The 15,590-nt window shown below is 34.9% G+C and overlaps 1 protein-coding gene across 19 annotated transcripts in view; it reads right to left on the bottom strand.

Annotated features, from left to right (window-relative positions):
• Positions 1-15,590, bottom strand: part of CLASP2 (cytoplasmic linker associated protein 2) — a 179,859-nt gene that overhangs the window by 52,607 nt on the left and 111,662 nt on the right. For 15 of the 19 annotated variants that reach the window (XM_023752930.1, XM_023752926.1, XM_023752928.1 and 12 more), the window contains 5 exons: positions 11,616-11,639; positions 9,879-9,896; positions 7,628-7,729; positions 1,843-2,013; positions 1,097-1,204 (listed from right to left, as the gene is read on the bottom strand). In XM_023752930.1, coding sequence (XP_023608698.1) covers positions 1,097-1,204; positions 1,843-2,013; positions 7,628-7,729; positions 9,879-9,896; positions 11,616-11,639 — 423 coding nt within the window. The remainder of the gene's footprint in view (positions 1-1,096; positions 1,205-1,842; positions 2,014-7,627; positions 7,730-9,878; positions 9,897-11,615; positions 11,640-15,590) is intronic. The other 4 variants (XM_023752923.1, XM_023752925.1, XM_023752919.1 and 1 more) reach the window with 3 other exon arrangements.

Here is a 15,590-nt window from a genome sequence, read left to right as displayed (position 1 = left end):
CTCTGGCAATATACAGAAAGGGAAACTCTTTGGCACCTGGGACACTTGGCTAAACAACAAAGATTAAGGATATCCCTGTCTGTGTCCCCAGCTAATGGGGTTTTCTAGGTCAGTAAAGGACAATCTAGTGATATATTTGAGCCAAATGACCCAGAGAACAATAAATTAATCTCTAGAAATTCTATACTAACATGTCTATCGAAGGAAATAATTCCAATAGACAGTAAGACCTATGTTCTACTTAAGTGTCACAAAGTCTGAAGAGTAGCTCTCCAAGTATTAGTTACCTAAATTTTATAAAATTAAAAGAAAAATCTGAAATGGCTACATGTATGTGCATATAAACAAAGTACTAGTTAAAAATGTTAGAGGACCATGCAGAAATCCTAAAGAGTTTCAGTGAAAAATATTCTGCCTTTCTATTATTCTAAATACTAAAGGCTTAAGAAAAGCATTTAACATTTTTATAACTGAGGTAAATATAATGTTACATGGTATTATAATCAAGGTTATAATACAATCTCTATAATGAGAGACAGATAGGTTCTACAGCAGTGACATGACATGAGTCATATAATATACAGGAAATGACAAACTGGAAAATACTATAAAAATGTTAATTCTGCCCATTTTAATAGGTAGTTCATATATTATTCTGCAGCACTCTTTCCAGTAACCGAAGTCAAATGTCTAAGTTGAAATGTTAATATTTCTGCTGAAAAGGACAAAAGTACTCAAACAGTTCATATTTCAGTTGAGAGTACATATCTAAATGTTATATTTAAATTTTATGGGTTTATTTGTTAAGAAAAATACTGAATTCAATATTCTGTAGTTTAAATCTGTGTGATATTTACTAGATTATAAAGACAATTTGTTTATACAATGTCTAACTTGCTCATTTAAGGTAAACAAACGTCAAAGGAATGTCCCAAATATAAAATTTCCTCCTGATTCTTTCCTCAAAAAAGGAGAAAAGAGATAGAGGTGAAGATACAGTTGATACAGAAAGCTAAACCCAGGTTACGCTGCGGTTATCACATGGTGATAGCAACAAGGGGAAAGCAATGCACCTCACACCTGCCCAAATACTTACCGAGGGGCTGGAAAGAGCGGACAGGACTTGTGTCCCGGCTGCTCTCCCGACTGGCCTCTCGGCTGCACCCTTGACTCACACTTGGTCGAGGAATACGACTGCTTCGGGCTGGCCAGAGCATCAGCAGCATTCAAAAAGGAGAAAACGGAAGACAGAATTTGTATTCTGGATATTTTGGTTTTATTTTTCTTTCTTGAAAACTGATCAATAACTTAAGTTTTTCTAAGGTTGGGAAGAAGTTAACTCTTCCTAGAAATGAAGCATTACCAGAAATTTGGTTAAATTTCTTTTTTTTTTTAAATATATATTTTTATTGGTTTTTTTACAGAGAGGAAGTGAGAGGGAGAGGGAGAAGGAAATATCGATCAGCTGCCTCCTGCACACTCCCTAATGGGGATGTGCCCGCAACCAAGGTACATGCCCTTGACCAGAATAGAACCCGAGACCCTTGAGTCCGCAGGCCAATGCTCTATCCACTGAGCCACACCGGTCAGGGCTGGTTAAATTTCCTGAATACAGTCCTCTAACTGTTTTAGATTAGAAGGGTAAAATAATAGATTAGTAATTTACATAAATTATACTTTTAAGATAAACTATCTAATTCAATTTATAACCTATATTTCATTTTGCCTTGGATTTTAAGTTGTTTTCCTGTAACTTAAAAGTGCCTAATCAGTCTTCAATGCTACCAAAACCTGAAACACAGAAGAAATAAAAAGTCCCAAGTCTCACGTAGAAAATCTTACCCACTGAGAGCCTAGATGGACTAGCCTCTCTGCTACAGCCCTGGCTCCGTGGTATCTTGCTTCTCTTCTGTGCGGAGGCTGAATTGACCAGGACTCTTTGAACACCAGAGTTCACAGTGGAGAGGGCTGTTGTGGTCAGAACTCTTCCTGGAGATCCAGACCGGCTGCCAGCTGAACCAAACACACACACAAATGTGAAGATGTGAATTCCAAGAGAACTTGCGGAAAGGATAAAAATTTAAGAAATACATCTGAGAACACTGTGCTAGTATTGTAACTAAGTGCAAAGGAAATGGAATGAAAAAGATTTATATATAACCATAACCTATGGGAAAAAACATATACTACAAATACTTAAACTGAATGGTAAATCATGTGAAATATATACTTTAAATTTGGGGGGTACAAGATACCATCTATGTTTGATAAGGACAACATATTATGATTTTCAAGACACAAATAGTATAAAAAATTTCCAAATAAATAACTTTCAGGCAATACATTTCATATGGCTAAAGCCATATATTAAAAGGGAAAAAATTAATAATCTGTCACTGCTATTGTTTTTGTTGAAAATATAATAAAAACTTGCTTCATGTTAAGTTGTCCTGCTGAGAATGCCTCTGAATGGGTATAACAAAGTTATTTTTAAAATTTTTACAAAATTAAACTTTAAATGTTTACAAAATTGGCCAACTGAAAAGAAACTTGCTATTTGCCTTTAAATAGCAAAGGAATCTTGCGTGGCCACAATCAAATGTAGAAGTACTGAGGGTAGAATAGGACTAAAAGGCAAATGTCAAAGAAGTCAGACCCTTTCCAACCTGGTGATATTCAGTCTTGAATGGAACAGGATATGTGGTCGGGGAAATAGAGAAGGAGGTAAATAAAATCTCAGAGATTAAGGCAAGGGTTTAAAAAAAACTTAAGAAACATGTTTTAAAACTAGAATTGCCTGGGTTAACTTTTCAGGGGATGAGCTCCTTGTGAAAATATTTTATATCTGCATTGACTAGATAACTGCAAGATAGAATGTGACTCTAGATTCTGAATGGTAGGTAGTAACATAGAGAAGTTAAACCTGCACACAAATAAATCTTCATGAAAGCAACATTTCCCCTTTGTTGGCATTACTTCTCCTAACCAACAGGGCAGTCACTGCTCACCTTGTGCAATTTTACCCAATCACACTTCATTTCCAAGGAGCAGAGATTAAAGACTCAAATGCCAATGAGATAAGCAGGATGTCAATGAGGGCACAGTGCTGAGTGTAAGGCAGGGAGTGGTGATTTTTTAGTGCCAGCCAGCTGTCTTGCGGTGATACAGGCCAGGTTTGGGAATTTAAAAATTGAAGCTTTAAAATGTCCTTGTTTTCATCATGTTGTGTAGTAGACCAAATAATACATGAATGGAGACAGGCGGGATGTGGTCCATGGGCTGCTGATCTGTGACCCTTGCTATAGTTTTCTTGGCTTCGTCTTACTGAATACAATATAAACATATGCTTAATTCCTAAACTTTACCAGCATACCATATGAAATATAACTTCCACTGATTATAGAAATACTGTAAAACAAAGTAGTGTTTCTAATGAAATTAATGACAACTATTTGAGTCGAAGAAATTCTAAACTACTGTAGGGAAATTATTCAAGTCTACTTTAAAATGATGGCTCATATGAATTATTTCATGATGTTTCAGGTGAAGAATCCTTAAATCAGATTTCTTTAAGTTATAATCTTTGGGATACTCACAAGGCACCTATTTCTCCATGCAGTGTCTAAACTAAACATACACACCAAAACATCCAAACACCCAACATGCCACAAACTCACAATGCAACATAAGCTGATGGAATATTTTATGGGAACACTTGCAACAATATAAAAAGTGGAAATAATGAACTGAACATGTACATATGGTATTCAGTTAAAACTAATATAAGTTTAGAGGTAGAGGTATTTGTAGGAAACTAGAGAATTCCTTGAAGTGTGGGTCTATTCAGCAGACAGCAAACATACAGTATAGAAGGAGAGTAACCACTTCACCTATTCCAGATATATTGAATTTATCCAAATAATACAACAGTGATAACTGCAGTGCCTATGACTCATTTGGAATTATTTATACTTAGAAGAAAATATCAAGGCTCTTTCCCCAGCAAGAACTACCAAGGCTAATTATTTCTAAGAAAACCACAGAGTGATGAAAAGGGGCATGCTGTACCTAGGAAATATCAAACTACTAGAAAATACTCTAATTTGTAAAACTTAAAAATGGATGCCTAATTTCTCTTGTGCTGCCTACCATATTCAAACTACCATTTTACATTGTTATGAGATATTTTCAAAGCATTACTAAATCTCCTTTGCTTCTGAATGTTTATACCTGTGGGGTCAACTTGGATAATTTTTAAAATCCAGGGTTTTGGTAATAAAAGACAGGCCAAGGAAATATCATAATGGGCAATATAGCTCCAAAGTGATGGGCTATTATGTTACAAATTTCTGCTGAATAGAACCCATTCTTGATAATGAAAGTAGGTGATCAAACAATAGATGGACACATAGAGTCTACAGATTCTTACCACCAATGGTATTAGCAGATTGTGATCCTGAACAAGTGTAAAGGCAGAATTAGGGTAAGGGTTATAATCCATGTTGAGGGGAAGAGCAGATTTAAAGCGGATGGCAGATGGAAATAAGAAAGCTTTAGTCAGTTCTTAAAAAATAAAAAACCCTAAAGCAAAAAAACAAAACAAAAAAACAAAACAACCCCAATATCCCAAAACCATAGATGTCTGTAACAAAAGCAGGTACATTTAGTAGTTTTTGCAGCTGGTAAGCTGAAATAAGACACTCATGTACAAAGCAGATGAAATGAAGTTGCAAAAATAAATGTAAATTCTTCAGCTTTTCTTCTGATGGCCTAAAATCTAAATAATTAAATGTTTAATTTTTTATTACTTAAACATTTAATTTTAAACTATAGGCAAAGAAGAACTACAACATCTTATAGCTGAAGAAAAATTACAAGGAAAAGCTACACAATTATCTTTCTTAAGACACACAGAATAAAACAAATGGCGGAGAGTGGGTTGGGGCAGGGAGACAAAGTTTCTGACAGGCTGTACAATCATTTGTACACAACCAGTCACTACCAACAACAAAAACAAAAAGACACAATCCTTACATAAATATAAATCTGGAAGTCTCCAACTTGGTCTGCTTTTATTTATTTTGGTTAACCATCAGAACACACCTGCTTTGATCCAAGAGTTTTTTTTTTAAATGACGACATAAAAATATGGAAATACCATGCAAACTCTAATGAATTATTCTACAACAAAGTGAGATGGGTATCACAGCAATAATTCTGTAAACATATTATAAGGAAACTTGCATCAAATTCTATAGGGCCACAATATCTTTTTTCAAGAGGATTTGGAATGGAACATATAGTCATTCAAGTAAATAAGCAAGCAAAAACTTCTCCAACATGATTTAAACTTAAGTATAGTAAAAATGTCTTCTAGTTTTAAAATCCTACTTAGGTCTAAAAGCCTATCATTACGTTCTGACTCTTTAGGAAAGATTTTGAAGTATTGTGGATTAGGGTTTTGAAGTTAAAAAAAAAATCAATATAAAAAAATTATGCTACATTCTACTGAAGTAGTTAAAATACACCTAAAAGTGAGGTCCTTAAGTAATGTATTAAAAATCCATACACAAAGCACTTTGAATCTCTATTGTGAGTTCAGTCTTTAAACTTCACATTTTCAAACTTCACCATTATTTATTTCTTTGTTTCCTGAAGGCCACAGAATAACACAGTATAGAAGTACCCAACAGGAGTATAAAATTAAGTTGACATTAGATTATGAATAAGAAATTTTATTAGCTAAAATATATAGTACTTACTCTGGGCCCAGGCACTGTCTTAAGTGTATTAAATGTACTACATATCATTTAATCCTCACAACAATCCTATGAGAATATCCTCTTTATTTTACAGATGAGTATACGAAAATACAACTTAAAAAAATCTGGAGGGGCCATGATTCAAATCTGGGCAGTATGGCGCTAGAGTCTGTGATTTCCCCCCCCAATTTATATTTATTGATTTCAGAGAGGAAGGAAGAGGGAGAGAGAGATAGAAACATCAATGATGAGAGAGAATCATTGACTGGCTGCCTCCTGCACTACCCCCTACTGGGGATCCAGCTCGCAACCCAGGCATGTGCCCTTGACTGGAATCAAACCCAGGACCTTTCAGTCCGCAGGCTGATGCTCTATCCACTGAGCCAAATCAGCTAGGGCTCTGTGATTTAAATAAATAATTCTCAAACTTTTTTGTAATATAAATTATTTGGTGATCTTATTATAGACTGAATTGAATATGGCATGAGATTGTGCATTCCTAAAAAGTTCCTGGTGATGCTGATGCTGGTCTGGGCAGACATTTGGAGTATCAAGGCTCTGAACTACTGTGACACACTGCTAAAGATTAAGTTACTTTAACAAATTATTCCAAAAACACACAAGGTCAGGGAAGACTGTGATATTATTCATTCCTAATTGGTTAGAAGAGCCCTTACCCAGAAGGCATTTGCCATTTTTTCTATTTGTAAAATTTGTAATTTTACTGAGCATTTCTGCTTATTTTTAGGACTCTTGTTGAGTGCTCCCACCGTTACTCTGCCTGGATTTTTTGGCTTTGGAAAGAGGAGGAGAGAGAATCTGCTAGGTAGAATTATATATTCACCACCCTGGCCTTCTCCAAGCCCAGCTATCTTTTCTTTGATTCCAAGATTCAGGAATCAAGTTAAAAAGGAGACAAAATAGGGCTTCTTTATCTTGATAAATCACCTAACCAACATGGAAGATAGTTAAATCTATTCCTTTCCAAAATAGCCTGTACGTATAACCCCAGAATGACTTTCCTAGAAAAAAATTTCTAGAAATAAGTGCTAATGAAAATCTTTTGATAAAGAAGGAATGGGAACAAGCTGCTTTAAATTAATAATGTCATAAGTGTATGTGTTACTGTTCTGGAACATGTAGAAATGGATCATTCATTTTACCTAGGCCTCAAAATTGTGCTTTTTAACAACTGGCCTTATAGAGAAGCTCAGCTTCCAATAAAATAGCAAAAATATAAATATTAAATTTAATAAGAAATATAACAGAACCAGTCATTTTAATTTGTTTCTTCACTATCAATCAGTTTATAGCTGCCAAAACTGCTAACTATATTCTAATAGATTTTGGGGCAAATATGAAGATACCATGTATCTGTCGTTGAATAGCATTAACTAGATGCAACCAGATTAGATGTTAATACATGGCAATTATTTTGCCTCTAAAAAGCACAATTTTCCACATTTGCAAGTTTCTGAGTAAACTGTCAAAACTTTAATACTAAGAGATCTGTGTTACTTAAAATATCTGCATGCAAAAGTTTATACAGCAGATGAAGTTTTTCTTTCTAAGTGGCAGATATTAATGATGCAGCCCTAATAACACACCAAAGACAAGACAACACCCACTCAAAAAAATCCAAAAACATGCACAACAACTGACCCAAAACATTGAAAAAAAAATACCTTCATTTTTGTCAGGTGATGATGAACCTAAAGTATAGAACAAGAACTCAGTATGTGGCTTGTCTTTTTAAAATTAGCTTTGTCTTTATCCACTGGTCAATCTCCTAATACAGTAATATATAAGCAACACACTTATCATAACATATTACAAATATAGGAGAACTGATAGGCAATACGTACGCTGTGACTGAGACACCATTTTTGTTCGACTTCTTCCTCTAGAATCTGTCTTGGCATTTCCTATGCCAGCAAGTGGTGCTGAAAGCTTCGCTCTCACCCGACCTAAGGAATAAAATTTTTTACATAAATAAAGGCAGGTTTGTGTAATAATATTTAGTAACGAGGGGGGGAATCTCACTAAAATTTTCTAATTGAGTGTGGTTTCCAAGTATTCTTAAATTCTGTAATAACAGAGTCATCACTTATAGGTTATACTTCTCTTAAAATTTTAAAAATACATACTGTTTTTTATATGTTCCACAATAAGCTAAATTTCCATCAAGGATAAGAGTAAAGTCAAACTAAAAGATTTCTATTCTTAGTTTGATTAGTCCAGTAGAATTATAACTAAGAAAGTTACCATAGACATTCTATTTGTTTCTTAATTGGTAATTCCAACTCTAAAATTTCAGTATCTGTGACATTTATTCTCAAATCTAGAGTATATTAAATAAAGGAACAACAACCCAAACAATTCATTTAACTGAAAATATACTTCTTCTAAAGGGATTTGCAAGAACATCTTACTAGGTAAAATATTTAATCCTGTTATCCTGTGCTAAACATCAGATTACTACAGAGGGATATGGATGTATTTACCATTGTCTTCCCCCAAGCAACCAATCTATAATAATAAAAGCATAATATGCTCTTCTGGACAAAGCCGGGGCTGCGAGGGCCAAAGCAGCGGAGGCTGGGAGGGCCAAGCGCCTTGCACGAATTTCGTGCATCGGGCCTATAGTTTCATTTATTAAATGATTTGAGAAGTAACTATCACACAAAAGTTGGCAACTTTCTCAACACATTTCCTTCTCTACCTCTCAGTTGTACTCTATTCTTCTCTACAAGACTCATCCCCTCCACAAAACCAAGCCACAAATATCTATCTTTGGAGCTCTTAAACCAAAAGAGATGATGCTTATTAAAGCAGGTACTTGGGTCTTCTTAAGATATAGTTTCAACCACTATCAAAGCAGAACCAATACCAAACAATCACAAAGAAGGGCTCAGAATCTTTTTTATTAAAAGGTACAATTTGTAGGGCAATCACAATATACTGCCTAGCCTGATAGGACTATATCAGTCACGAAAAATAACGGGAATAGTAAGGAGAAATTACAAAATTAAGATAAGAGAGTAAGAATTGGGAACAAAACAAAAGCAAAACCAGAAGTATAGTTGGTAGAGTCCTGCACTCTATCAACTTCTTCAAGGTTCCATAAAAAAGCCCATAGTTTAGGCCTTTCACCCTTTTAGAGTCTGTTTAGAGTTGGATACAATGTTCTCCTGACTAAGAAATAAAACAGAAAGATAAAATTATTATTTTTGAAATAGAGAATTTATCCAATATAACGAAAAAATTAGGATAAGTTAAGTATTGGTACTACATTCTAAATTACAATGACACAGTGCCAGAAACCATTTTTATAAAGAATTCCAACTTAAAACATAAAATATGAAAAGATTTCAATATATCTGAGTAAATATGAGAAAAAGAACAAGTTAAATCTATTTGGTTTTGTATCACAGGAAAGTGTCATATCCATGTCAAACTTAGGAAAAAGAAAATGTGTATCCAATCAGCGATTTAATAAGACAGACCTTATGTAGAATAAATATAAAAATTGAATTTTTCCTTCTCTACAAATCAAAAAGCAATAAATATTAATTTTTAAGTAAGCTGGCTCAGTAAAATAAAATGTTATATCTAGCAAGTTTTTTGTACTCTCAAATTCAAATCACATATGTAATTCCCCAGTAACTAATTAAAAAACAAAGATACATTTAAAAGCTGATGATATTTAAACTCCAATAAAGCAATGGCACATGCTTCCCCAAAGTATAAGTGAGTTGGCATACATTAAAAAAACATAAACACAAAAACAAAAGAAAAGCATTACTGTCACTATGGAAACAAATGGAACTGTGTGCTAACTTTATACTAGATATTATTAAACATGTTAAGCAATTATGTTTTTCCAGCATGAGATGATCGAAGATACAAAGCAAAACTCCGGAATGAAGAATTAAAAAAAAAAATCCACATACATAACTAACACAACCAAGCATAAAATGTAGAAGCTACCACAGCTGGCAAATAATATAGATTTGCAAAGAAATTAGCCTATTTTAGTTTTTAATATTTAATTCCTATTGATGAAAATATTAATATAGAGGTATGTGTGTTACTAGCAAAATGCATAATTCTTACCATCTTCGGATGCTGTTCCTAAATAAGAGAAATAAAACAATAACATTTCAACAAATTCTGCCAATGCTAATTATTAAGACCTACTTTGTGACTCCCACCCAAAACTAAAATGAAAGGATAAAAACAAAACCTCCTCCTCTAATAGTCTTCAGTTAAGGTTCATTTTGACAAAGAACAAAAATTGAGGTAACCTAATGACTCACAGCACAAAAAGGTTAAAACTAGGCAATTGAAAATGACAAAATTCCATAACGTAAACTTTTTTCCTGCTGTATTTCATACTCAAAATTTGAAATGATGAAGAAAATCAGGAAAATTAATCACTCAAGAAAGATGCAACTGTCATTATTTCCCTTTGAAATGAAGATTTTCATAGATCTTTCCAGAGTAAGAATATTTTCGGTGCATTTTCAAAGTTAGTCCACAAGAGAACTAGAAAAGCTACCTGACAAACATAGGAACCGAATCCACGACCTAGGCCTCACTAACCCAGTATTGTCACCAAAGCATTATAAAGGCCTATCAATTCATCAGCTATTTACTCAACATTTATGTTTGCTCCCTAAGATGTCAATGAAAATGAGCAAAAATGACCAAACACAAATATCATAACTCACTACTACTAAAGGGCAATAACAGATGTCTCTCTGTGTGTATATAGATATTTTTTAAAATATAGGATTGAGCATCAGTGAGAATAACACATCACATAACAAGTGTTCTGTCAAATAGGCTGTTTCTGACCCAAACAGGAAAATATTTTATCTGAAAAGAATGATTTGTTTTTAAAGGATCCATAATATCTCAGTGATAGAAGTCATATAAAGGGTTTGATGGACTTTCATTTCATTCAAAAATTTTAAAAAATTTATGAAATATATTAAACATTAGAGAAGCATAGAGACTAATATAAGTAACACTCATGTGCCCAATACATGATTAAATGTTCCATTTCTTCAGAATGTAAGATATATCAATTTCAGAGATTATGTAAAAATTGACAGAAAAATACAGTTCTCCATTTTTCCTAGATCTCATACTGTGACTTAGAGATTCAATATCTTCTTACAACCTCTTTCATAAAACTCAAATTCCTAGGTAACATGAAGGTACCTAATGTAGTGAAGGGAAAGTGTGGACAAAATACTGCCTATTAATAGACAAAAAAATACCTCCCAGATAAAAAAAAAATACTATACTTTTTGTTACCAAGTAACAAAAAATCATTTGAATAATGATTTAAAGGCAAAGCTTAAAGTCAAGTTTTGATTAAATGTTAGTTTAAAAGTCACTCTTGAAAAGATAGCATCTGTAACTTGCATTTTATATTCATAAATAAGCAACTGAATCTGAAAAACATGTCATTTGTTTCTCTGTATCAGAGTTAGTAAATGAAAGAATTGAATCAAATAACTTATGAGATTCCTTTCTATTCTTCTAAGTCTGATATATCAGAGAAAAACTTAAGAAATCAAGATTATTACTAAGAGCTCAAGTAAAAACATTTAAGATAACCGATTTAACTTACAACAAACAGTAATCTAGTATTTGGGTAGACTGGGAAACCCAAAAATGGATATGCCTAACCTAAAATAAAACCACAACATCGTGTAGGCATTTTCACATTAAGATTGCTGCTAAATAAGCAGTCTATTTTCAGAAATGAAGAAAATAAAGATATTAAATAGAATCTAAGAACCATAAAAATCTTTAGTAATAGAATCAGGGAGTTCTTACCATCCATCTTGTCAGAAGTATCCTCTATGATGAAAAAGCAAGTAAAGAACAGAGGAAAACTTAGTATATTAGAAAAAATGAATATATAAGACCCAGAAAACATTATTTTTAAGAAGACAGAATTCATAGCATAGACATATACATGTGAAGCTTGTTTTCAACTAAAACATTAAATAAGATGAGGTTCCTACGTAGCTAGAGACAATAACAACAACAACAACAAAAACCTATGAGTCTGATTTTTACTAGCCTAGAGAGAGAAGTTAGTGAAGCCCATGTCCTAATCTTGGACCCTTGCCATCATCAGGCAAACCCTCTGCTCTTGTCTGTTGAGTTTCTCCTAATCAGAGTCCCACCTTGCCTTGCTTATTCTTTTCCTCTGTAGCCTACAGGAAACCAAAAATTCTACTCTTAAGCTCTCTCATCATTATCTTATCTAGTGCCTGTTGCTCCCCCCTGATCCTTTCTTAGAACTCTCAGGCCCTATAAAACCTTAAGTCTGGATAAAACTACTTAATGTTTTTACTCCACTACTTGAGGTGCCCAACAGAGAAAATCACAAAACCATGAAATCATGCAGACTGGCACTATAAAAACTGAGATAATTATCAGGCTTTGTGTCTGTGCAGGAAAGTATTAACGTATCAAGTCTGAGTTGATCTTAAGGATCTTACGGGACAGGCCTTTGGGAACTTTGTTCTGGATGCGCCCTATAACAATGAAAGGTTATTCTGTGTGCAAGATGAGGGGTGGAGGGAGGAATACTAGGTCTTAAGCCAGCTTCCCTGGGCAGAAACACTGGGAATATGTTCCTGCTTTTTACTGCTGGAGGAAGGAGCACTTATGTGCAGCCCCTCATCTTCACCTCTGGGAGGGAGAACTTTGAAAGGCTACCCGATGAGTCTTTTTCCTTGCTGATCCTGCTACATGTCCTTTCACTGTAATAAACCCCAGCCATGAATACAACTGCCTCTGAGTCCTGTGAATCCTTCTATCAAGTGCCCAAATACAGGTGGCTGTAGGGAGTCCAGAATGCCCACTACTTGTGCCCCCTCAATGGCTATTCCAAAACTCAAGCCACTTCTCGGACACCCTGCTTTTTATTAGCACATGATCCTGACTCTGACTCCCAGGCGTCAACACAACCACCTCCTGGATGACACTTTTGTTAATGTCCACTCCCCAACACCCAAATACATCGGAATCTACCACCTTCATTTCCTTCCCTTCTACATCAGAGAAACTGGTGGCCCTTCCACATCCAAGGTGAACTTCCCAGCTATGCTCTATACTCCCATTCCTCAGGCCTTTCATGAAATTTTGGTCATAAATTATTTCCTCTCATCCTTGCATTGTTAACTTCGTCTCTCTACTGACTCTACCATCTTAGGATACAAACATATTTAACTCCTCTGATTTTAATAAACAAAAAGTTCATTAACCTTTTTTATTTTATTTTATTGTTATTTTTTCCAGTGATTTTTAGAGAGAATGGAAGGGAGGGAAAGAGGTAGAGAGAGAGGGAGGGAGGAAATGGAGGGAGGGAGGGAGGGGGAGAGAGAGAGAGAAAAAGAGAGAAATATGGATTGGTTGCCTCCCACAGGCACCCCTACCGAGGATGGGGATCAAACCTGCAATCCAGGCATGTGCCCTTGACTGGGAATCACACCCAAAATCCTGCTGTGCTCGGGCCGATGCTCTAAACACTTAGCAACACTGGCCAGGGCCATTTTTTCTTTCTTTTTTTTTTTTTTTAAAAAAGCTAATTACCTTTAACTACAAAAATCCCCACAATGTTCTTTCAGTGCGTATCAAGCACAGCAAAAATTTAGATTCTTCTCCCAACTTCTTCCACAATTAACTGAAATCTGACTCCTGTCCACATGACACCAACAAAACCACTTATTTTCTTTTCCATTTTAGCAATTCCATAAACCCAGTTGTTGAGAACAAATATTCATAAATATGCATACATATATCAAGGCTTCCTTAACATAAATTATTGTCTGCCATGGCACCAAGCTTTCCTCTTCAGGATCAAGTTTTAAAGGGTAAACTCCAAAACACTCCTAATATTCCTAGTTTCCAAAGGATTTGGTACTTTAGTGGAAGAAAAAACCAAGAGCCACAGGAAACGAGCTCATTGTCCCTATGAACCTGGGTCAGATGAAGAAAAGAGAATAGAGGACAGGATACCTTTCCCTTCTTTAATGAAGCAAACATGCAATTCAAACTTTAAAGAACCAAAAGAAACAAATTAAGTCAATTCTCATGGCATTATTCTAGGCTTTCTTATGAAAAAAATGTTACAAATTAGCTTTCTATTTAACATTAAAACATTTCAAATATAATAATATTTTTGTGGTATTACAATGACTAGATATTAAATGTATTTTATTTTGAAGAGTTAGGATGAATAAGTTTTATTTTTATTTGTTTTCCAGTTTTTTCCCACTTAAAAGATTAAAATGTAATTCATGTACTATAAAATTCACACTTTCAGAGTATACAAGTCAGTGTTTTTTAATATACTCACAAGGTTGTACAACCCCCATTACTACCTAATTCCAGAACAGTTTCATCACTCCAAGAACAACTCAGACCCATTAGGAGTCACTCCCTACAGCCCTGACTCCCAGCCCATGGCAACACTAATTTACTTTCAGTTTCTGTGGAACCACCAAATCTGGGGTATCAGGATGACAATCCAACCAACTGACCTACCCAGCCAGGGAGGAAGGCACCAATCTTAACTTTCTTGTTATATTTACAGGTCTTTCAATTTGCATTTGTTTGATTACAACTGAGGTTCAACATTTGTTTTGGTGTTTTGGAGGCCAATTTTGATACATGATTTTCTTGATATATGTAGAATGTTTTTTCTATAAAAATAAGTTCAGGTGTTTCTCATAGGTAAGTATGTGTCAAAAACTTTTTTTAAAAAAATATATTTTATTGACTTTTCACAGAGAGGAAGGGAGAGGAATAGAGAGAGAGAAACATCGATCAGCTGCCTCCTGCACACTCCCTACTGGGTATGTGCCCGCAACCAAGGTATATGCCCTTGACCGGAATCGAACCTGGGACCCTTGCGTCCGCAGGCTGACGCTCTATCCCCTGAGCCAAACCGGTTAGGGCAACTTTTTCCCTAACCATTTGTTTTCAGCCATTTGACTTTATGTTTTCACATGATTTAAATCTGAGGAACTCTTCCCTCATGGGTTTTTTGGCCTTTATGTTTAGCAATTCCTTCTCCCACCTGAGATTAGATGAATAACTTTTATCAAGTCGCTCTATGTTTTTGTTCAACATTATAGTCATCTGGAATACATTTTTACATGGTGTAAAACAAGGTTCTAACTTAATTTTGTAGCAAATGGTTTAGCCATGTGTCTAGACACCATTTGCTGAATAATTTATCTTTTCCTTACTGAATGTAGCTGTTAGCTTTATCACGTACTACATTCATACTAAACTCTCCACTTCCTACTGTGTTCCAATCATCTGTCTGCCTGGTGTTCCACCAGTACTACCTATGAGAAAGAAAAATGAAGCACAAGGCAGAGATAAACAATGTGGATAACCAACCTCCAACTTTAAAGTTGATGGACATGAAAAGAAAACTCTGAGTAGCCTTAGGAAACGTAAGTTTAAGCTTTTTTTTTGCTTTTTTTTTGGTGGAGAATGTGGGCATCGATAGTTTAAGCTTTGATTATGATTAATTCTTGCAATTTTCCCAGACCCTCAAAAGGCTTTATTTTCTTGGTGAGGGAACAAAAGTGGAAGAAAGAGAACAGAGAAGCTGACTACATAGCCAGTGTCATTCCTAGTCTGCCTTAGTAACCGGTGGATGGATGTGGCAGTAGTGCGGAACTATGAAAATGCTATAGGCAAATCATGGAATCAAGAACTTTTCCTTTGATCAAGATGATTAGGAAGACGACAAGAGGGAAAAGTGGAAACGTGACAGCTTAC

The sequence above is a fragment of the Myotis lucifugus genome, unplaced genomic scaffold (genome assembly GCF_000147115.1).
Source record: "Myotis lucifugus unplaced genomic scaffold, Myoluc2.0 scaffold_39, whole genome shotgun sequence".
In the NCBI taxonomy this organism is placed as follows: domain Eukaryota; kingdom Metazoa; phylum Chordata; class Mammalia; order Chiroptera; family Vespertilionidae; genus Myotis; species Myotis lucifugus.
This window is presented reverse-complemented; position numbering and strand designations above follow the sequence as displayed.